Raw genomic sequence first — 25441 nt, forward strand, 5'->3', positions numbered from 1 at the left:
TGCTGGCCTTTCTTCTTGACTGACAGTGGAGGGTAGAGGTGACATACAGCAGAGTCTCTGTCTCCTCTTTCAACCAAGTTGTGAGGGCTGCGGTGGCTAGAAAAAGAGAAGAGGACCCACAACTGTAAGTGTACTGATACGCCCTATGTGTACTTGAAGACCTAATTTGCAAATCAATAAAACCCGAATTTTGGTGCAATGGCACAATGTATGGCAGCATTGTAACAGGCATATTTTCTAATATTTAATACTGCCCTATCTCTACTTGCACAGAGATACTTTTACTGACACAAAACAACTTTGTTAAGCTTTAAGTGCGCATGACCCTGTGCCTGTGGCTGATTCACCGGTTGTCCCTTCTTGGACCACTTTTACGTGGTACCAATCACTGCAAACTAAGAACAACCCACAAGACCTGCCGTTTTGGAGATGCTCTAATCCAATCTTCTAGTCATCAAAATCTTCCATTTGTCAAAGCTGCTCAAATTCTTAAACTTGCCTATTTTTCCAACCTTCAACACATCCATTTTATGAACTGACAATTGAATTATGCTTACTATATCCCACTCCCTGACAGGTGCCATTGTAATGAGACAATCAATGTTATTCATTAGTTACATTAGTTTTTATACATTAGTTTTAATATTATGGATGATCAGTATACTGTACCCAAATGAAGAAGCAACGCTAGAAATATGATTGCACTTAAAACAAGTACTCTGTGACACTGATCTCTCTAAATTGTGGTTGATCCCTTCAGGATTTGTAATCTTACAGGAGGCGCTACAGTATAATGAGTCAGGGTTCACCAGAGTCCAGCTCCTCTATCTCCTGGATTTAGCGGCATCACATTTAGCAGCACATTAATCTCCCAAAACATAAATATGACATTTCCTGTGTTATAAATGTTATGTAACTTACTTTAAACTGTCCCAGAAAATGTGTATAGATTGATAAGGGCAAGTAACTTACATATGAGCCATAGTCCACGGCCAGAGTCTGTAACGTCCATGGGAGCCCCAGCCCAATAAGGATATCAAATACATTGCTTCCAATGGAGTTTGATACAGCCATATCTCCCAAACCTGAGAAGAGAAAATATTTAGCTAAGGTCTAATTATGTATATACACTCCTCAACATTGAAATTACAACACCAAGAATGAAAAGTCATGGAATTATGGAGATCACAGGATGGATAGCCATGTTAATGATGTGCAAATTAAAATGGAAACAACATTTTCAAAACATCTCGATTCATTCAGTATTGAGTATAGTGCCACATGAAGAAATCCTCGCACTTATACACTTAGGCTGCAATTAATGAGGTTATTAATGGTTGTCTGAGAAACTTGGGCACACAAATTATCAAGGTCCGCTGCTCGCAGCTCCTTTTGCAATTGCTGACCAATGACATCCCACATGTGTTCGAAGGGACACAAGTCCGGAGAAGCTGCAGGCCGTGGTATCACATTTAGGTCATACATGTTACTCACAGTAACACGAACAATATGTGGCCTGCAGTTGTCATGTTGAAAAATGGCTCTTGGGACACTGGAGAAATGGGCGTTCCACTGGTTCTACGACCAAATCAACATAACGCCAAGCCATTTGTGTATCTGAGCTGAAAGCTTGAGAGGTCCTGCTGCCATACATTATGTTACCCCACAGCATAATCCAGGGAGTAGGACAGGTGTGATGTTCTCTTGTGAAGACCTCTTCATGGCGTTGCCCATGTGGTCTCGTCAGATTCAAAGAATGGCGCCTAGTGAGTCTTTTGTATTGCAAGTGAAATTATGCTTCACATACTGAGACTAAGGCATCATGGTCTACACATACAATCAGAAGTCGTTTGCACAACATTGGGCTACAAGCCGAACAACCAGCTACAGGTGTCCATTGACCTCATGGTACCACTCTCAAAGGCTATTGAGGTGCATAGCATGATAGCAATGGAGGCTGGAATAGAGGTCTATCCTCTTTAGCGATGAGTTCCACTTTTGACTTGGACACAATAATAGCTGGAGATTGGTCTAGAGACCATGTGAACAATGCCAGGGAGAGGCCTTCAAGAGAGAACGTGAAAGCATCCCAGGAGCTGTTTTTCAACACAACTTCAGTCTGCACGTGACTTTCATAATTCCATAACTTTTCCATCTAGGTTTTGTAATTGCAATGTTGAGTGTATTTATGTTTGCAAGTCATTAAAGTTTCATTGTTTTTAATGTATTTCTGAAAAGAATTACATTTACTACTCATAATGACATATGACAATACCTTGTAACTACTGACTGCATATGAGCTAGAATAAATATCCATTATACTTTATAATTGTTTTCTTCTTGCAATAAGCTTATTATTCTCGTTAGCCATTGCTTTTCAATTATACTGGTAGACTAGAGCTATACACTTTTACTTATGGAGATTGTACATGTTTTCATTCTAAGGCTTATCTCCACATTGTGGCCTCATGTTCATAAACATAAACTATGGGCCCATTATAAACTCTGTCCCTCAAATTTGTACACACATTAACATGGGAATATTTCTTTCCTATGCCTTAGAAGTATTGGCTTGGTACAAAGAGGTGCGTGGAAATTACTTACCGTTTAAATTAGGTTTTTATGTTAAATATATTTTTTAATTTTTCTTTTTTTTTCATTATTTTTCATATCATGGTCAGTATTAAAAAAAATAAAAATACAAACTTGCATTTTTCACACTGTACATTGGGGTATTTTACACTGTTTCCATAATTATTAGGCAATTTGTATTTTTTGATGATTGATTTTATTATTGAGCAACTACAGTGGTGTCAATCTGTCCAAAAGGTTAAAGCTAAAACATGAATATTTAAGAAAGTAAAAGTAAGGTTTTAGGAGAAAACCAATGTGTGCAGAATTATTATGCAACTAAATGAAAAATGTACTACAATTCTGGTATTCTTGAAAGATGCAGACTTTTTCCTGTACCACTGCTTGAAGAAAGGGTCTTCTAAAGACTGGCAGTAAGTCTGGTAGTTGATTTTGAGTGTTTCTTCAACTTGGAAAGGTCCAACTAACTCATCTTTAATAATACAAGCCCATAGCAGTACCCCACCTCCAAATCGCTGGCATCTGAGTTGAAGAGGAGGTTTGTACCCATTACTGATCCAGACACGAACCCATCCATCTGGTCCGTCAAGAGTTACTCTCATCTCATCAGTCCATAAAAGCTTTGAAAAAAATTCTGTCTTCAGATATTTCTTGGCTTCGTCTTGAATGCACCTTCTGTGTTCAGTGGTGGTCGGGTTTCAGTCTTCTTACCTCGGCCATGTCTCTGAGCACTGAACACCTTGTACTTCTGAGGTCTCTGGGGAGGCTGCAGCTCTTGAATATGACAGCAGTGGAGGATAATGGGTTCCTGGTCGCTTCACGTTTGATTCTTCTCAAATCTTTGGCAGCTAATGTGTGTTCTATTTTCTCAACAAATTTTTTGCAACCCTGTTGATTATTTGCAACAAAACTTTAGATGGTTCTGTGATCACGCCCCAATATCTTAGCAATTTCCATTTGTAAAACCTAACAATTTTTGCCTTTTCAAAGTCACTTAATTTTTTTTCTCCCATTTTGCCTGAGGAAAACAAGCTTCCTAATAATTCTGCACACCTTGATAAAGGGCGTTGATATCCTAAAGCCGCACCCTCCCTCATTACACAAATACACATCATCTCATTTGCTTTATCCAATAAACATTCACACTTATACAGCTTGGAGTTGGAAAATATGTTTAAAAATTATGATATGATCAAAATATTGACTTGTCTAATAGTTGTGCAAACAGTGTAGACTCATACACGTTGTTCTTTCTGGAAATTCACATGTAAATTAGCAGCAATAGACTGACTACCTTTTGTATTGAAGCATCTAGTGAGCGTGTGCAAAGGTCATTGTGAAGGGTAGAGGAGCAGGGTCAGCTGTTACATCGCCTATTGTAATGGGTGTATCAGGTTTTATCAGCTGTGTATAGAGGTTTTACCTGTCACTGTAATCCTGCCTCTGATGATAAGGAAACTGCTGAAAACTTTTCCTGAAAGGATGGGAAGTGTGAGTGTAAAATAGCCCCAGTGGCCAGTGTGAAAATTGCAAGAAATCACTTTTTTTATTGTTTTCAATTCAGATTGTGATATAGAAAAATAAAAACATTGTCAAAAATGGAAATAAATGCATACGAAGACCAGATTTAAACAAAAGGCATTTTTCTGATGACCTATTTGCATTCCCTATGACAGGGTTGGCAACAATCACAACTTACCACCAAGTCACCGATAGGTGATGGGTTACTGATCACTGGATGCCCCACCGATTATGAGAATGGAGATCCCAAGTTCCCCTTTTGAATGACGTGTCAGTCGGACATGTGCCTGAATATTCACATACAGCACTCAGCCATCTTCGTCAGTCCCATAGACAATTGATAGAGAGGTTAATACGTGACCATTGATCCATTCAAATGGGGTCTCTAAAGCAGTAGGATGACCAGCAGTCAGACACTGTCACGGGTGTGTCAGAAGTGACAGACAGTCGCCCTGCAGTTGGTTGCAGGAGATCTCTACGTTTGGCATTACAGACATCTTCTTAGAGGCTGTCTCTAGGACCCAGCGGCTACCTCCTTCTGGCTAATTAACTCCCTGGCCTGAGTGTATAAAAACCTGGTGTGTTTTAGAGCGAGGTGCCGGTGATATTCATTACTATTTGTGAAGGCTTTAGCTAGTGCAGTACCTTGTCCTCTCTGGAGCTTGAGGACGTGTGCGCATTTGTCTGGAGTCGTCTAAAGCTAAGCAATTTCCCCGTTTGTCCCTCCTTGTTGTCTATAGTGTTTAGTGGAGATCGACTAGTGCTTATCTCCTCCCTTCCCTAGCCTGAGCCTAACGCCAGGGAAAGACAGGGCGAGGTACGCGTGCGGCGATTGGTTAAGAGGCAATACAGGGACGTTAGGGGAGACAGGGTGACACTAGATCAGCCTAGGAGGTCTCCACTCCCCCCTTTCCCTAGAGTCTGGGCTCACTTCCCGTCTCCCCTTTGTGTTGCACTAAGTCTTCCCACACCTTGCGTGACAGACACTTATAACCTTGAGATAGATAAGTTGTTATTGTGGGCCAACACCTTCAAAGGGGTCAACAACTCAAGCCATGCGGCCAGAATCCTTCAGGTTCTCATGTGATATGTAGCACTTGGGCATACATATGTAGCACTTAACCAGGGAAGGCTGAATTTTATCTATTTCTGAAGTAGCAATATTGGAAAAACCTTTGACTGTTCCAACTACACCCCCTTATTCAATAAGAGAAAATAAAATAAGCCAAAAAATAAGGCAGAGCTGAAGGACACTGATAGAAGGGATGCCATAGTTCATCCGGTACACAAACCTTGTCTTGCAACTATGAGGCTGGCCATACAGTCCGGGACACTAGTACCAGCTGCCAGGAAGGTAATGCCCATAATTACATCTGGTATTCCCAGGGTGAACCCGATTATAGTTACCTGCAAATCAAAAATGGAATCAGCTGGTGCTCAAAACATATGTGTATTTTCCATACTTTTTCATCAATTTTTAATGAGTTTTGATTTAACACAAGTCTCATGATGTCCACAATACATTTAATAATGTTGATCCAGCATTGTAGCAACTGGCAAACTGTTTTGATATTGATTGATCATGTTGACAAGATGGCTGTTCCTTCCTCTTGTCCAATACAACAAAGCAGAGGAAAGCCAATACTCCTGTAGGTAAAGAAGCAAGACTGATTACTGTATCAAACCTTTCTTCTCCTTTGTATTCCATTATTTTAGCTGGCAATTACTACCATATGTCCATTTTTTATATTAGGGGGTTGTGGTAGGGTGACAGAGGAAGTCCCCTCTCTTTGTTGGGACAGCGAGTGCAAGATCTCAGAGGTTAACCTGCTAGGATCAGCATTTTCTCTGATCCTAAATGATGCTTTCAAGTGGCAGCTTAAAAATCTAAGTTTAAATGTACACAGCTGGGCAGGCAGGGGTTAATAATAATTTAATATAAATATATGAATATAAATAATAATTTTTATAATAATTTGTATTTCTATAGCGCCAACATATTCCGCAGCGCTTTACATTTTACCTTTTTGCATTACAATTACATTTTTACTTTTGCATCTTTGCTTTTCTTATCATAAACAGTATTAGATTTAATAAACATTTTTTCGTCGTTAATGACCTTAGAACTGTTTTGAATAGCTGTCTATTCACATACATTATCGCTTGTACATCTTAAAGACACAAGCACCTGTCATCTTATTCCTAAGGTACAGTATAACCCGGCAGGACAGTCCTCGGGGATTATTCTTTTTAGGCGGTGGGCCTTATAGTTGTAATTTCTGTTTGCACGTAGGTGCAGCAAACCGTACTGATCATTTCATCTAAGGAGTTATCAAGCTAATTCCTAGGCCCCGATTCTTCATTGTCTTTGCTCCTATTTTTTGTCTAGTTTTGTTTGTACCCAATTCATTATTCTACTTGAATTATTCTTTTTTGAAGTCTGTTTTATGTGCTCGCCTGTTTTTTTTTGGGTTTTCCACTTTGTGGGCAAACTTTAGAAATTTCAGATATTTTTCCTTGACTGATCAAATGCAACTTTTTAAAAAGAAGCAAAATTTGGTGCCATTTCACTCCAGTCCCCCCCCCCCCCCAGTGTATTTCTCAGTACACCAAGACTCGGGAACAATTTTAGAGACTTTTGTCAGAGATTAGAGTGAAATTGCACCGGTTCAACACAGGAAAAAAGCCAGTTTTTGACTTTGCACCATTCGTTCATGAATCACTTGCACTTGCACTTGTTTTGATGAATTTGGCACCAGAAGCGACAACTGATAGCACAAGACAAAAAAGGAAAGTGACTTAACCCCCCCCCCCCCCTCGAAAATAATGAATCAGGGCCTTAGAGTATGTGCTCTAAGTATTTGTAGTGGATATTTCTGCACCAAAAATAAGAGTGTTAGTAGGAAAAATCCCGTGTACAATACGCACGGTTTACAAGCATTTTTTTTTTAAATCAATTGAATGGGTGAAAAACAGTGCAAAAAAAATTGACACTCTGCAGACTGAAAAAAATTATTGATGGTGCAAATCCGCAAGGAAAAAATAATCAGCATGTGCAGGAGATTTCAGACATCTCATTCATTTTGTGAAAAACTAACACACAAAAGAACACTCCAATACATCACTAGTATTTTGTTGCACCACCTCTGGCTTTAATAACAGCTTGCAGTCTCTGAGGCATGGACTTAATGAGTGACAAACAGTACTCTTCATCAATCTGGCTCCAACTTTCTCTGATTGCTGTTGCCAGATCAGCTTTGCAGGTTGGTGTCTTGTCATGGACCATTTTCTTCAACTTCCACAAAAGATTTTCAATTGGATTGAGATCCGGACTATTTGCAGGCCATGACATTGACCTTGTGTGTCTTCTTTCAAGGAATGTTTTCACAGTTTTTGCTCTATGGCAGGATGCATTATCATCTTGAAAAATGATGTCATCATCCCCAAACATCCTTTCAATTGATGGGATAAGAAAACTGTCCGATATATCAATGTAAACTTGGGCATTTATTGAAGATGTAATGACAGCCATCTCCCCAGTGCCTTTACCTGACATGCAGCCCCATATCATCAATGACTGTGGCAATTTGCATGTTCTCTTCATGCAGTCATCTTTATAAATCTCATTGGAACGGCACCAAACAAAAGTTCCAGCATCATCACCTTGCCCAATGCAGATTCGCGATTCATCACTGAATATGACTTTCATCCACAGTCCACGATTGCTTTTCCTTAGCCCATTGTAACTTGTTTTTTTTCTGTTTAGGTGTTACTGATGGCTTATGTTTAGCCTTTCTGTATGTAAATCCCATTTCCTTTAGGCGGTTTCTTACAGTTTGGTCACAGACATTGACTCCAGTTTCCTACCATTCGTTCCTCATTTGTTTTGTTGTCCATTTCCTGTTTTGGAGACATATTGCTTTAAGTTTCCGGTGTTGACGCTTTGATGTCTTCCTTGGTCTACCAGTATGTTTACCTTTAACAACCTTCCCATGTTGTTTGTATTTGGTCCAGATTTTAGACACAGCTGACTGTGAACAACCAACATCTTTTGCAACATTGCGTGATGATTTACCTTCTTTTAAAAGTTTGATAATCCTCTCCTTTGTTTCAATTGACATCTCTCGTGTTGGAGCCATGTTTCATGTCAGTCCACTTGGTGCAACACCTCTCCAAGGTGTGATCACTCCTTTTTAGATGCAAACTAACGAGCAGATCTAATTTGATGCAGGTGTTCGTTTTGGAAATGAAAATTTACTGGGTGATTCCATAATTTTTTCCTCAGAATTGAGTGATTCCATAATTTTTCCCTCTGCTTGGTCTGAAAAAAATTACACTTACTGAGTACCACATTGTTAATCTTGATTTCTTTTAGTGTTTCTTAAAGCCCTAAAGTTGCCATTTGAAATGACTTTAGTTTTGTGCCATTTCTGTGATCTGCTTTTTTTCAACATTAAACAACTGAATGAACATCCTCCGAGCCCGGTGATTCCATAATTTTTGCCAGGGGTTGTATAATAGAAACACGTCACCACTTCTGTATTTATCACCCACTCCTGGTTTTGGCTTACAAATACTGAGGTAAAATACTGACCAAATACTGAACGTGTGAACGTGGCCTCAGTTTGGCGTGTCTTATTCCAGTGCACCCTGGATGAAGATAAGACTGGTGTATATAATAAATCTTTCTCTCCTTTAACTTACCATCCAGACCATGACATAAGAGAAAGCTGCGATCCACATAGAGGATGAGATGAAAGTAATCATGAACCATTTCTCCCATCGAGGTTTGGAACAGTTGGGTACGGTGAAGTACATAAGGAAACACAATGGCCAGGTGATCACCCATTTAGCTTTATTGGCCTTGCCAGCTGTTGGGGACAGAACACATAAATTATTGTGAATAAGAAAAGATCACGATCGCCTACCCGTCCACCGGTACACTGTAACAGAAAGCACCGCCACTGCCTGCTGCGAGGCATTACTACCTCTCGTATACAGTGACGTTCCATGCTGGCAATGCACAATTTTGACTCTGCTATTTCAGTTTTAATAAAACTTACATTTTATTCATCACTAAATTTATCTAACATAGCAGAATAGAAATTCGGCATTGTTTGCCACAGCTGCAATTTGTTATAAACAGTACATACTTGTATGTATTTGTCTACCACCTACTGCTGGGGTCTTTAATCTCTACACTTAGTGATCCTATTCAGGTAGTGGAGATGTTTTTTGCACAGACTTTTTTCAGCACATATGAATGTAAACTACACACTAATGCGCTATCTTCTAGTGCCACCTACTGGTATTCATCGTGCATTACATGCTGTAGAAATATAGAATTCTATAATGTCCATGTTGGTTCTAATTTGCTAATATGGAGGTGCAATCTGCTCATATATACTGTATTAAAGCATGCTGATATGGAGGTTTTTTTTATGCAAAAAAAAAAAAGCCAAGTAAAAAAATTCCTTCCAAACCCAAGTTCTTTGGCATGTTTTTTTTTTTACAAGGTTTTTGTGCATGATTCAGTGCTTAAGGTTGGAGTGTTTTTTCAACCACAAGTGCCCAAAGAATTGCTTCTTTCTTCATGTGTGCTTATTTAAATAGTATTAAAAGACTCCATATGACTAAACTCCAAGAAACAATACTTTTCTGCCACTTTCACATAAGCTCAACCTTAGACACCATTTTACATAAAAGCTGATACAAAGTCAAACTTATATAACATCACATATAGCATTATTATATGACATGATCACCTCTGCATTGTGTTGGGTTCTTTCATTAAACTAGTTTAGAGTAACATTCATAGGTTGTGAGATTTAAGCTCTGAAGTCTACAGATTTGTAAGTGGGTCTGATTCATAAACGCTTTTACACCAGAATTCTGGTGTAAAAAGTTTTGAAGCGTCACAAAATGTAGGAGTAACGTGAGGCTGCACTAAAATTTTGTGACTTATGGTGTTCTCACGCCATCTTCGCCCAGTTCCGACAGGGCAGAGCTGAGGTGGGAAAGTGGGGTGGCAACACCCGCTTATCAAATTCATGATGAGTAGTGGCATTCCTTATGCCACTAATTTTAATCCAGTCTCTGACTGGTGTAAGATTAGCGGTGAGGCACATACAGAGTCAAATGCCAAAACAAAAACCTAAAGAAATGAACTGGAATATAAGTTGGTGTGCATGCATCGTGCAGGCGCATGTTCACACTGGTCACTAAACAGACAAAACCTAAAATAAAAACAAAATGCGAAAATACCTTGAAGTAAATAAATAAATAGCAATAGTGCATGAAAATAACATAGGGTACTTAGAAAACGTAAAAGCTGTCCCACAAAATCAAGGTGACCCTATATGGGACGGTCCTAACCTCTAGTATTAAAACCTTACCATATGTCAAATGATGTAAATGTGAAGGTCAAGCATGACCAAGACCTTAACTAATGGACACCCAGCCATGGGGAGCTATATAAACTACATTACGCTGGACATTACATTTATATAGCTCCCCATGGCTGGGTGTCCATTAGTCGGGGTTTCGGTCCTGCTCGGCCCTATTCACATTTATGTTATTTGACATATGGTAATATTTTAATACTAGAGGTTAGGACTGTCCCGAATAGGGTCACCCTGACGTGGTGGGATGGCTTTTACATTTTTTTCGATCAAAATTATGTTAACTAAGTACCTTATATTATTTTTATGCACTATTGCTATTTTTTTATTTACTGCAGAGTATTTGCTCATTTTGTTTTTATCTTAGGTAGAGTCAAATGGCAGTTGTCAGATGCGCCGGATTCATTAATCCTAGAACGCATACCTGGGGCCTCGCAGGCCCGCCCTGTTAATTGTTTTCTATTTTCTGCAAGATTACTTTAGTTAGAATTTTGAAACTCTAGGTATTCCTCAGGTACATAATTGTTTGTCATTTTTGTTTGAGTTATTCCATGTTATTTGCACACGGGCCTAAAAGGCCCCAGGTATGTGAAAAAGTAGATTTTTACGGTCATGCGTTCTAGGGTTAAGAGGCGTGCACCTCTTAATGGATCAGGAGTGTCTGACTCCCCCACACCCTCTCAAGACTGGCATGAAAATTGACGGTCCTGAATCAGGGTCACTGTGTGCACTCATGTAGGAGCAGAGTGCTCCTGATTCCTGAGCAGCACACGTGTGACAAGTGTTTGACCTATCGGTTGGGGTTCAGAACCCAGACTCCCACAGATCTGCAGGGCTGTCACATATTAGAAAACCAAAAAAGTGAATGTACCCTTTATAATCAGCACAAGATAAGTAATGCAGTGTATATGCAAAGTTGATGATGTGTAATATCTATATAAGAAGACTGTAAAATTGTGTTCTATGCTGTATATTATACACATCATTCAAGTGGTAGATTACATCAGTGAGATCAGCATCAGAATCGGTTTTCCAACTTTGTTGGACAGGTCAGATATATAAATGTGCTAGGTAACATGATATGATTAAAGAGGCCACTGAGACTTACTGGGAACCTCAAAAGGTGTGAAAGGTCCATCATTATCATCATCGTCTTCTTCATCTTCGTCATTTTCATTATTTTCATTGTCTTCATTTTCATTCTCCGTCTCATTTCCAGCTTCAGCAACATCTTCATCTTTCCGTGTGCCATTAGCACTTCTTTCTGTAGAGATCCCAGGGCCTGTTCCATTCTCAACAGCATGTTTAATTGGGATTTTAATAGAAACCTCGGATTCTCCATTCGCATAAGCTCGGCTGTTTATTAACCTCTGTCGCTGCAGAGAATTTACAAAAGTACAAAATATAGTACAGAAAATGCAGATGTGGAGATGTGGAGACTGCAGATCTAACTTAGGTTTAGGTCTCATTTTTCTGTAGCAAATAGGAGTTCTCACGTACTGTTAAAATTCCTATTCAAGGGCTGTAGTTCCTTCATATCAGACAGTAGAGGCTACAATACATACAGTGTGTGTGCATATATATATATATATATATATATATATATATACACAGTGCAGACCAAAAGTTTGGACACACCTTCTCATTTAAAGATTTTTCTGTATTTTCATGACTATGAAAATTGTACATTCACACTGAAGGCATCAAAACTATGAATTAACACATGTGGAATTATATACTTAACAAAAAAGTGTGAAACAACTGAAAATATGTCTTATATTCTAGGTTCTTCAAAGTAGCCACCTTTTGCTTTGATGACTGCTTTGCACACTCTTGGCATTCTCTTGATGAGCTTCAAGAGGTAGTCACCGGAAGTGGTCTTCCAACAATCTTGAAGGAGTTCCCAGAGATGCTTAGCACTTGTTGGCCCTTTTGCCTTCACTCTGCGGTCCAGCTCACTACAAACCATCTCGCTTGGGTTCAGGTCTGGTGACTGTGGAGGCCAGGTCATCTGGTGTAGCACCCCATCACTCTCCTTCTTGGTCAAATAGCCCTTACACAGTCTGGAGGTGTGTTTGGGGTCATTGTCGTGTTGAAAAATAAATGATGGTCCAACTAAACTCAAACCGGATGGAATAGCATGCCGCTGCAAGATGCTGTGGTAGCCATGCTGGTTCAGTATGCCTTCAATTTTGAATATATCCCCAACAGTGTCACCAGCAAAGCACCCCCACACCATCACACCTCCTCCTCCATGCTTCACGGTGGGAACCAGGCATGTAGAGTCCATCCGTTTACCTTTTCTGTGTCGCACAAAGACACAGTGGTTGGAACCAAAGATCTCATATTTGGACTCATCAGACCAAAGCACAGATTTCCACTGGTCTAATGTCCATTCCTTGTGTTCTTTAGCCCAAACAAGTCTCTTCTGCTTGTTGCCTGTCCTTAGCAGTGGTTTCCTAGCAGCTATTTTACCATGAAGGCCTGCTGCACAAAGTCGCCTCTTAACAGTTGTTGTAGAGATGTGTCTGCTGCTATAATTCTGTCTGGCATTGACCTGGTCTCTAATCTAAGCTTCTGTTAACCTGCGATTTCTGAGGCTGGTGACTCAGATAAACTTATCCTCAGAAGCAGAGGTGACTCTTGGTCTTCCTTTCCTGGGGCGGTCCTCATGTGAGCCAGTTTCTTTGTAGTGCTTGATGGTTTTTGCAACTGCACTTGGGGACACTTTCAAAGTTTGCCCAATTTTTCGGACTGACTGATCTTCATTTCTTAAAGTAATGATGGCCACTTGTTTTTCTTTATTTAGCTGCTTTTTTCTTGCCATAATACAAATTCTAACAATCTATTCAGTAGGACTATCAGCTGTGTATCCAACTGACTTCTGCACAACACAACTGATGGTCCCAGCCCCATTTATAAGGCAAGAGATCCCACTTATTAAACCTGACAGGGCACACCTGTGAAGTGAAAACCATTTCCGGTGACTACCTCTTTAAGCTCATCAAGAGAATGCAAAGAGTGTGCAAAGCAGTCATCAAAGCAAAAGGTGGCTACTTTGAAGAACCAAGAATATAAGACATATTTTCAGTTGTTTCACACTTTTTTGTTAAGTGTATAATTCCACATGTGTTAATTCATAGTTTTGATGCCTTCAGTGTGAATGTACAATTTTCAAAGTCATGAAAATACAGAAAAATCTTTAAATGAGGTGTGTCCAAACTTTTGGTCTGTACTGTATATATACAGTTAAAACTAGAAGTTTACATACACTATATAAAAAGACACATATGCATGTTTTTCTCAATATCTGACATGAAATCACAATAAACCTTTCCTATTTTGGGTCAATTAGGATTACCATAATTTTTCATATTCAACAAATGCCAGAATAATGACAGAGAATGTTTAAGGCATTTTTATTATTTACTGCAAAGTCAAACGTTTACATACATTTCATTAGTATTTGGTTCCATTGCCCTTAAACTGAATGACTTGGGTCAAACGTTTGGGATATTCTTCCACAAGCTTCTCACAATAGTTGGTCGGAATTTGGGCCCATTCCTCCTGACAAAACTGGTGTAACTGATCCAGGTTTGTAGGTTGCCTTGCTCGCACCTGCCTTTTCAGCCATAAATTTTCAATAGGATTGAGATCAGGGCTTTGTGATGGCCACTCCAAAACATTGACTTTGTTATCCTTAAGCCATTTTGTTACCATTTTGGCAGTATGCTTCAGGTCATTGTCCATTTGGAAGACCCATTTCCGCCCAACTTTTAACTTCCTGGCTGACGTCTTGAGATGTTGCTTCAGTATTGGCACATAATCTTCTTTTCTCATGATGCCATCTATTTTGTGAACTGCACCAGTCCCTCCTGCATCAAAACAACCCCACAACATGTTGCTGCCACCCCCGTGTTTCACAGTTGTGATGGTATTCTTAGGCTCCCAAGAGTCTCCCTTTTTCCTCCAAACGTAATGAGGGTCATTATGCCCAAAAAGTTACATTTTACTTTCATCAGACCACATGACATGTCTCCAAAAAATAAGGCTTTTGTTCCTGTGAGCATTTGCAGACATTAATTTGGCTTTTTTATGTTTCCGTTGGGAATAATTGCTTCTTCCTGGCAGAGTGACCTTTCAGCCCATGTTGATACAGTACTAATTTCACTGTGGATATCTACACAATCTTACCAGCTTCTGCCATCCTCTTCACAAGGTCTTTTGCTTTTGTCCTTGGGTTGATATGCACATGTTGGATCAAAGCACGTTCATCTCTGGGACACAGAACCCGTCTCCTTCCTGAGCAGTATGATGGCTGGACATTCCCATCTTGTTTGTACTTGCATATAATTGTTTGTACAGATGAACGAGGCACCTTCAGGTATCTTGAAATTGTACCCAAGAATGAGCCAGACTTGTGCAAGTCCACAATTCTCTTCCTGATATCTTGGCTGATTTCTTTAGACTTTCCCATGATGCTACACAAAGAAGCAGTGTGTTTCAGGTGTGCATTAAAATACATCCACAGGTGTGTCTCTAATTAACTCAGATGTTGCCAAAAAAACTATCAGAAGCTTCCAAACACAAGACATCATCATATGGGCAGTCCAGAATTGTTTAAAGGCATAGTAATCTTAGTGTATGTAAACCTTTGACTTTGCAGTAAGTAATAAAAATGCCTTAAAACATTCTCTCTCTCTCATTATTCTGCCATTTTGGCAAATATTAAAAATTATGGTAATCCTAATTGACCTAAAACGGGAAAGGTTTATGCTGATTTCATATCAGATATTGAGAAAAACATGCATATGTGTTTTTTTATATAGTGTATGGAAACTTCTGGTTTCAACTGCACATATATATACAGTATATATATATATATATATATATATATATATACACATACACACAGTATATGCATGCTATATACACGGATCTGTAAATCGAAATTCACCCTTCGATGAATAGTAAATTGGGGCAATGTGGCAGATTGGTATAGAGGCACTATAGTCGGCATTGTGCCCGGCACTGCTAGCACTCTAATACTCACACAAACTCACATTTGCTTTATGCATTCTTGATTTCACAAAAAAACAAGAACATATCTTGACTAAAATGGTAAGCCTTTGGAAATAAATCTTTACTAATAGACCTTTATTACGTAAAGTTTTCCTTTTTCTTAAAGGGTGTCTGTGAGCATAAAATGACTGTTCAAACCAATCACATGCGCTCTGTGCACCCTTGGCGTGGTCAAACAGTTCAGTGCATTCCTACCTACTAGTTCTCCATCTACTGTACCTTTGCACTTCTCTTCATTGATTAACAGCTCTGGCCAGAGAAGGGTGAAGATAGATAGAAATACAGTACAAGTATGTGGAAAGGTGCATTGAACTGTTTGTCAATGCCAATGATGCACAAAGTGACTATGCTTGGTTTGAACAGTTATTTTGTGCTGATAAAATCCCTTTAAATACAGTCATATACATGAACCACTTATGGACTATTTATGTCTATGTCCATATATATATATGCTACTTTTCCAAACCCTGGAGGAACATGATGTGTAGACCTATGCATCTTTATTATAAAGTTACATACCTAATATTTTACTCAAGTTGCCTGTGCTACAAATGTAATATGTTCTGTACTGTTTTTACAGGGCAATTGCTTACCACTAATAGCATTAGCCCATGTAGCCGTTATGAGGCCTGTGAGCTGGGTGGCCCAGTGCTAGTGCTGCACCCCCATGCCCAGCATACATTTTCAACTGTATCTGCATCCTAAATGAAGATATAATGAAGGAACAGGGAGCCGTCATCTCACACTTCCGTCATTGTCCCTGTGCGTCTGAGCGCTGACGTCTCAGTGCAGCGGGTAGCGGGGAACAGGAAGAGATATATTTTTTTAATCAATGAGTACATTGTGGGGGCCATTATGCTATTTGCAGGGCTATGTGGGGGCCATTATACTATTTGGATGGCTATTTGGGTGGCCATTATACTGTGTGGTAAGCTTTGTGGTGGCCATTATACTGTTTGGTAGGCTGTGTGGGGGTCAGTATACTATTTGGAGGTCTATTTGGGGGCAAATAATACTGTTTAGAGGGCTATATTGGGTCGTTACATTGCTTGGAGGGCTAGTGGGGGGCCACTGTGTGCGCACCAACATATATAGTTGAGGGTATTTTGGAGTCCATCATACTGTGTGGAGAGGTGTTTGAGCCATTATATTGTATGGAGGGCCATCATATTGTACAGTATGGTGTGGAGCCAATAATAATGTGTGGAGGCGTGTTTGGGCCTTTAAACTGTATGGAGGGCTATCATATTGTATGGAGGGCTGTGAGGGGGCCATCATATTATGTGGAGGGATGTGGGGGGGCTCTTACTGTGTGGAAGGACTTTGTCAGGGCCATCCTACTGTGTGTGGGGGTCTGTGGGGGCAATCATACTGTTTTGGGGTCACTGTCGTGGCATCACACAGTGTTGAGGTCACTGTGGGGGTATCATATTTTGCAAGGGGGCGTACTATAGGGTCATCATATTGTGCTTGCAGAGGGTATTGTGGAGGAATTCACTGTGGGGCTACCATACTGTGTTTGTGGAGAACTTTTTTTAGCATACTTTATGGGGGTCAAGAAAGGGGTATCTTAGTGTGTGAGAACACTAAGGGTCTTCAAAAGTTGCTAAATTACTTTGTTAGGGCTGCAAAGTTGCGAGATATGTTCTTCTGTGACCCCACTGAATATTCTGACCTCTGCTATGGGGCCCCATGATTTCTACGTTACAGGGGACAGTATATTTATAAATGATGATGTAATGATGGTTAGATTGTAATAAGCAGAGGAGAGATCCTAAGCCCTAGAATTCAATTCACTAACCTCATTTATCAACATACGACTAGCCATGGAGAGACGAGTTTTTGGGGGAAAGTGACTGGTTATCATGATCCTCAATCCAGCCTCTGAGAATGATAGTTGATGTGGATATGCTGAAAGTATCTCATCCACCATTATCACTGAGGTTTTACGGTGAAAATTTCCTATGAATAAAAATAATGATGATTTTTGAAAATATGTAATGGATGCCAGTCAAAAGAACACCAATAAGGATACTACATGCATTTATTTATAATGTGTGAAGATTTGGAGCAAGTTCTTAAAGGGAATCTGTTACTAGGTCTTTGCTACCCCATCTGAGAACAGAAAAATGTAGGGACAGAGACCCTGATTCCAGTGATGTGTTACTTACTGGGCTGCTTGCTGTCATTTCTATAAAATCAGTGTTTTGTCTGCTCCAGAGCTAGCAGTTATGATCGGCTTCTTTTGGTGTATATTGTGCATACGCAGAAAGATGCCAATCAGTGGTGGAGGTGGAGTTACACAAAGCTCATGAATATGGAGGACTAAATGGCAGCAGGTTTACTAGTCCTCTAGTGCAGTGTTTCTCAATTCCATTCATCAAGACCCACCAACAGGTCATGTTTTTGGGACTCCTTATTATAACACAGGTAATAATTCCATCATGCAGAACTAATGAAATCCTAAAAACATGATCTATTGGTGGGCCCTGAGGAATGGATTTGAAGAACACTGCTGTAATGATAATCTCCTGCTGATAAAACTGATTTTATCAAGTCTACAGCAAGAAGTCCAATAAGATACACATTGCTGTAATCAGAGTTTCTATACTAAACTGCTAAAAAAAGCAAAAAAAAAAACCTGACCAGCACCTCCTAACAGAATAAAGCAAGGGTGAACTAATGCAAGCTGTTATAACTGCATATTATCAAACCAAAGAATACTGCAGCACACTGTAAGCACTAATATGTATGCAAACATTGAATACATGAAACTTAAACAGCATTACTGCTATATGGAATATGCTCATAAAATGAAGGTGCACAAATTGGCAAATTCATGTGAGCCCAGCGACCATGACAAGGCAACCTTTCTCTGGTAAGACCCTAAACCCTAAACCTAATATTTATCAAACATGGCTCCCACAGGATAAAAGCCTACAAATTTAAAGGACTAGTAGGATCCAGCACTAATTAAAAAAATAGCCTTAAAGCTCATTCAGATGTTCTTTTTTTGCGTGAAAGTTCTATCCATGTTTTTCATGAATAAAACTCGTACCTAGTATAGTCTATGGGGCTGTTCACATGTCCAACTTTTTTCTAGGCCCAAGTGGTCTGCGTAAAATAATGCAGACATGTCCGATATTGATCCAAGCGTTGGATCAAAATTGGGAACGCAAGTCTGAACAACGCTCGGATGCCATCTGATTGCGATCTGTTTTTCACGGACTGCTAGGTAGGAGAAGGTAGAGACACTTTTTTTCTCATCCAAGAAGAGTTGATGAAACTTGGACCAAACTTGGGTTAAACTTGGATGATGCTCAGATGAAAATGTGATTAAATTGAACAAAACGACTGATGAAACTATAATCGTTTTTATTGTATGTGAAAAAAAATGGACATCTGAATGAGCCCTTAGGCTGATGGGAGGAGTGACCAGTCAAATATGGAGGCAGTCAACATATTCTGTAGTATACTATAAAAAACTAACCAGCACCTCCTAACAGAATAAAGCAAGTGTCAATAGGTGCAAACTGTCGTAGGTTTAAGGCTGTTTTTAATTAGTGGTGGATTCTACCTACAAATCGCATACTTGTGGTCACATGACAGTCCGGCGCCGAAGAATCCTCACAGCGCGCAGTGCACGCACTGCGAGGATTCACAAGTCTGCAGTCACATAGAGTGACTGCAGGGTTGTACCCTAAAGTCAGACAACCCTTTTAAATACTTGCATTCCCCACTTAATATTATTTCTGGATTATTAAACTCTGAATTGTCCCATTCCTCTGTTATTCCTCCTACAGATTTGTGAATAAATTAACAACTAGGTGTTCCCATTCTCCAGGGCAAAGGGGTGTGTCACTAGATATTGTGACACTGGTATTGCTGATTGGACAGTATCAGACTGTGTACGCCCACACCCCACCAATCATAAATTTCCAGTAGGCTTAAAGGGATTGTCCACTACTAGGAGAACCCCTTCTCATACCCCACGCTTGGCCCCGATAAAATAATAAAGCTTATACTCACCTCCTGTGCCGGCGCCGTTTCTGTGGTGTCAGCACTCGCTGGCCCCGGGGCTCTCGTGCAGTTGTTGTGACATGTGACGCCGGTGCCCAACCAGCGCTGGCGTCACTGTCCCCGCCTTTATACGAATTGAAGAGGTAATCAGAGGTCAGCCGCAGCCCGGACTTCCTCTTCATGTTCAATTTGACAGGAGGTGGAAACAGTGACGCCAGCGCTGATTGGGCGCCGGGATCACGAATCACAACAACCGCACGAGAGTCAAGGGGAGAGCGAGTGCCGACACCGTGGAAACGGCACCGGCATGAGAGGTGAGTATAAGCTTTTTTATTTGATTGGGGCCAAGCGTGGGGTATGAGAAGCGGTTGTCCTAGTAGTGGACAACCCCTTTAACAGAGGAATGGCACAGGGTAGAGCTTCCCCACAATTGTTCTCTCAAGGGCTATGCAAGTAAATCATAAAGATGAACATAGAATACAGCATGGTATCCATAACTGATTAGTATCCCCGTGACATGGAGGAGGAGGAGGGAAGCTGTGACTCATCTATAGTCAGCAGAGGATCTTATAGTCCCTTTACATTATTGTGATAATCCAGGGGTTTATATGACAATAAGCTGGGACATTCTAAATAATTATAATAAAGGTAATCGTGTTCTGACCTGTCTCAGTTTACACTACGTCGAAGTGAAAACAAGCTAGAAAAGTGTTAACCAGTACTGGAGCTCCATTTTATCATAACCGCCATCATCAATATAGTTGGAGAATTACGATCTGTATGTAAATTGTAGATAAAACTGCAGGTAAATTCACCTTTTTTGAGTAACACGACAGTGGCATCACAGTTGATGTTGTCATCTATTTCTGCATTACTTGCCAGCCCATTTGCCAGGTTTCCTGCTCCTTTTTTCCTCTTTTCAAAACATTGGTGTATAGATGAGTTGTATCTGGATTAAAAGATTATATGGATTACTCATTGTAGGTAGCTGCAATAATACACAGATCTTAACTGCTCAAATGGTGACAATTTCTCATACTATGCGTGTTTTGAAATTCAGCTGTAAAAAGAACATTTTGACCTATTATGTACAAGGCCAAGATAGGCATCTGTCATCTTTATGCCTCCTATCTACCAATGAGGACTCAGCTTAGCACTGATTTTTAGAGCCTTATCAGTTTTGTATCACTGGGGATGTGATACTATAAAGAGCAGTTTGTCCTTATAATCTGGAAATTTAGAAAGTTAGTTTTAAAGGTTGTCTACAATATAAAAGTAATGCTATATACTAACCATATTTGCTATTTTTTTGGGGAAAAGCATCAGATAGAGGAACAACACTGAAGCTACCCCTGCTTAGGGAGAGTCTGCCCCTGAGTAGACACCTCAACCTTTCTTTTTAGTGGTCTCTTTTTAACGTTCATGGATGGCCCTGCCAATTACAGAGAGAACTGTGCTACCATATTGCTACAGATGCGCTGTCCTCCCTATCCTCGCTCCTGTACTCTTGTCCATCCTCAGTGCATGGAGGGAATAGGATGCCAAAAGAACAAGGCTGGAGCCTAGAGTATTAAGTAACCAGTGGACCTAAGATGTAAAAGAGTCAGGGGCAGACATGCAGCTGCACAGGGCCCTAAGAGGTAAAGGGGTGCACTTCCACCTCCAAATCAACAAAGAACTTCTGTCATAGCAGACAGCAAAGGGCTCTTATACTGTTCTTGCACAGGGGCCCTTTCTGTCTGTGTCCACCAATGAAAAGAGTAATCTCTTTAGTGCCCTCCATCAGGGATCGTAAAATTAACCCATTACCGTCTAAAATCATCAGGAAATCTGAGATCACCCCTTGTCTGTCAAAGCAGTTGTGTATATTGACGTTAACCTTGTCATGGATGATGATACTTACTGCTTTGTTGCCACTATTGTTGGGACTAACTATTCTATTGCTCTTGACCACTAGTGATACAGGCATTAACCCCTTCACCAAGTATTATGTGCCAACAGGTATAACACAAATTGAGCAAACTCTCGTGGCCACCAGTGCTTTTAAATAGAAAGTGCTACCACTTATTCTTAAAGGGAACCTGTCAGCAGGCTTATCCTCCCCAATGTAAGAATAGCATAGAATAGGCTTTGATGTCAGTGGTGGTGGGTCCCTTTCTGGGCTTCTTACTGTAGTTTTGCTAAAATCCCTATTATGTGTTAAAATCACCATTTGCTACAGACCTGTCAGTAATGAGCTCAGTCTATCATAATTCCCTAACCTCCCACTGATGATTGGCAGCTCTCATTGCATTGGCAGAAAGCTGTCAATCACCTCTTTGCCTTGGGGATAACAAGAGCTCATGAATATCGAGGACTACATCGCAGGAGCTTATCATTAAGAGAACAAGTATAGCTACAACAAGTAAAGGAGTGATTTAACAAAAGTACAGCAAGAAGCTCAGTAAGTCCCCCAGTGTTAGAATCAGGGTCTCTGTCCCTACTTTATGCTGCTCTCACATGAGGCAGCAAAAAACTAACTGGTGACTGACTCACTTCTGAGCCAGGTGAACTAACACCTTCTAACTTTCCTACACACTAAAATATGTGCCCCTTTTGCCATGTTGACTTGTTGCCCTATCTCTTTTCCTTACCCTGATGGTCACATATGGCTTGGCCATTCTAGCAGCTTCATTTTCTTCCTCTGAAACCAATTGAGAGTTTACTTGGCTGTGTGTTTGGGATCATTGTCTTGCTGAAATGTCCTTACTCATTTCATCTTCATCATTCTGGTAGATGGCAGCAGATTTTTATCAAGAATTTCTCAGTACATTTGTTCATTCATCCTTCGTTCAATTACACTCCCTGACAGAAGTTATGTCGCTTATCCATGTTATGTAAATGAAAGCTTATAACCTGATGTTAAATTCATCCATTGGTTTTATAAATTACTCTTTTGAAAGCTAAAACCCTCCTAAATTTGGTTTAGGTTAAGAAAATAAATTGGCGTCAATGCTGAAATATTGATCATTTAATGAACACAGAATGGTCAGATTTTGGCAAGACAAAAGTTTTGTCGCCCACTGAAAGTAATGTGATATTCAAACAAATAATTATCTTAAAATACAAATATATGTTGCATAACATTGGTGAATGAAGTTGTGGTGCTATTAGAGTCATATTGAATATTTTGGGTGACTTCCATGAGCTTGAAGGACTGCATCCATGCGGTTCAACAATGATTCATACAATTTATTAATGAAGTCATCAGGAATAGTAAAGAATGCAGTCTTACATGCCTCCCAGAGTTCATCTAGATTCTTTGGTTTTGTCTTCCAAGCTTCCTCTTTCATCCTACCCCAAACATGCTCAATGATGTTCATGTCTGGTGACTGGGCTGGCCAGTCCTTGAGCACCTTGATATTTTTTGCCTGGAGGAACTTTGTTGTAGAGATGGATGTATGAGATGGAGCACCATCCTGCTGCAGAATTTGACCTCTTTTATGATTTGGAATGTAAGAGGTAGCTAATACTACTTGATATTTTAGGCTATTGATATTGCCTTCCACCTTGCAAATGTTTCGCACACCCCATACTGAATGTAACCCCAGACCATGATCTTTCCACCACCAAATGTAACTGTTTTTTGGTGTATTTTGGATCCATAAGGGCTCCAGTAGGTCTCCTGCAGTATTTGCGGCGGCTGTGGTGTAATTCTACTGAAGATTCATCAGAGAAATCCACCTTCTGCCACTTTTCCAGCTTCCATCTGTTTAACAAGCTGTGGGACTTTGCAAATGCCACACAGTTTTTTATTTGCCTTTTGTTTAGTGCTGGCTTCTGGGCACTGATTCGACCATGGAGGCCATTTTGAGACAGAATCCTACAAACTGCTCTAGTTGACACAGGGACTTGAGGTGACCAGGCCTGTTGGAGCTCTGCTGCAGTGGAAGAGGGGCTTGCTTTGGATTTTCTAACCAATAAACGTTCCTCCTGAGCAGTTGTCTTGCGGGGTCTGCCGGACCTGGGCTTGTCAAACACATCTCCAGTCTCTTCAAATCTTTTTTTAATTCTTTGTACTTGGTGCTGAGACACATTAAAGATGCCAGCCACCTCTGCAGTGGATCTGGTCTTCAGCCTCTTGATAATGAAGGCTTTGGTCGCAGGGTGGATTTTTGGCATGTTGTCAGAGCTCAAGTTGCAGTTCAAGTGAAGGTCTGGGGTGCTGGGTTTCTTTTTATACACACCCACTAATTAACCGATCATTTACTGAGCTCTGGTGAGGATGTAAACTAGGATTGGGTGCATTATATGACCAGGCGACAAAACTTTTGTCTTGCCAAAATCTGACCATTCTGTGTTCATTAAATGATCAATATTTCAGCATTGATGCCAATTTATTTTCTTAGCCTAAACCAAATTTGGGAGGGTTTCAGCTTTCAAAAGAGTAATTTATAAAACCAATGGATGAATTTAACGTCAGGTTATAAGCTTTTATTTACATAACATGGATAAGCAACATAACTTCTGTCAGGGAGTGTACATGACGTTTTCCAGTGCTCTATGCTGAAAAACAGCCCCACACCATGATGTTCCCACCTCAAAACTGTACTGTTGGTATGGTGTTTTAACATGGTGTGTATTATGTCAACCAAAGAGTTAAATTTTGGTCTGATCTGACCAGACTATATTCTCACAGTATTTTACAGGCTTGTCTAAATGTTATTGAGCAAACTTTAAACGTACTTGAACATGCTTTTTCTTCAGCAATGGAGTCTTACTTGGTGAGCGTGCATACAGGCCCTGGAGTTTGAGTGCATAACTTATACTTTTCTTTGAAACAATTGTGCCTGCTGATTCCAGGTCTTTCTGTAGCTCTCCACAGGTGGTCCGTGGCTCTTGGACAACTCTTCTGATAATTCTTTTCACTCCTCTGTCGGAAATCTAGCGGGGAGCACCAGGTCATGTCCGGTTTATGGTGAAATTATGTTCTTTGCACTTCTGGATTATTGCCCCAACAGTGCTCACTGGAACTTTCAGTAGTTTAGAAATTCTTCTGTAACCAATGCCATCAGTATGTATTGCAACAATAAGGCTGCGAAGGTATTTGTCATGTGTCTAGGTTCGAACCCTTGAGTCTGTGCTTTGTGGTCGGCTTCTCTGTCCGCCGAACCACAGCAGATGTGCCTTTGCTCTGGGTGTTTAGTTTCTGTTATCCTTGCCTCAGTCTTTTTAGGGTAACAGGTGTTTTCCTTTACTCAGTTGTCTGTCCTATCACCTTTCGGGTATGGCTTTATATACTTTCCCCCCGATGGTATTTCCTGCAGGTGATAGTCTCATTTGGATGTTCAGCCAAACTGCTATAGTTTAAGCCAGTCAGTGAAAGACCAGCTAGAGGTTATCTCTCTACTGTTTATGTTCTTTACCTTTCACCTATCTTCTTTCTTTTTAGGAAGTAGGCGGCATATTCTCTAATGGTACGTACTTAATCCGCTTTGTATTTCATGATTTATTTTACTCACTCTGTGATTTCTTTCTATTTCATAACACTTTCCCTTCTGTAGGTATTTTGCACTCTGCTCTGCCCTCCGGTTCTTTAGTAGGAACGTGAAGCGCTTGATGGCCTTTCAGGCAGCATAGGTCCGAGTTGCTATAGTCTAGTCTGTGGTTAGCGCTATCTCAGGTTACGCAGAAACTGCTAGGGTCTGCAGGGTCAGGATCTCCAGTCTGTGTAGGAACCGGCAGGGTCAGTTGCAGTTTTTAGTGTGTTATCTATTTTCCCAAGTGAGTTGCTACACTATCATAACAGTATTGAGGCAGCTTACTGGTTTTACCCATCATGAGAC

General features: G+C 40.3%; 1 protein-coding gene across 1 annotated transcript in view; it reads right to left on the minus strand.

Annotated features, from left to right (window-relative positions):
* SLC24A3 (solute carrier family 24 member 3) overlaps positions 1-25441 on the minus strand; it is a 428724-nt gene that overhangs the window by 27718 nt on the left and 375565 nt on the right. Inside the window, exons 10-15 of the mRNA XM_073672470.1 lie at positions 20432-20565; positions 17398-17558; positions 11623-11890; positions 8818-8984; positions 5406-5520; positions 973-1085 (exon numbers count right to left, since the gene is read on the minus strand). Of these exons, the coding sequence (XP_073528571.1) occupies positions 973-1085; positions 5406-5520; positions 8818-8984; positions 11623-11890; positions 17398-17558; positions 20432-20565 (958 nt within the window). The remainder of the gene's footprint in view (positions 1-972; positions 1086-5405; positions 5521-8817; positions 8985-11622; positions 11891-17397; positions 17559-20431; positions 20566-25441) is intronic.

Source organism: Phyllobates terribilis, unplaced genomic scaffold, assembly GCF_046119375.1.
Source record: "Phyllobates terribilis strain yellow unplaced genomic scaffold, ASM4611937v1 Scaffold_3__8_contigs__length_932513732, whole genome shotgun sequence".
In the NCBI taxonomy this organism is placed as follows: domain Eukaryota; kingdom Metazoa; phylum Chordata; class Amphibia; order Anura; family Dendrobatidae; genus Phyllobates; species Phyllobates terribilis.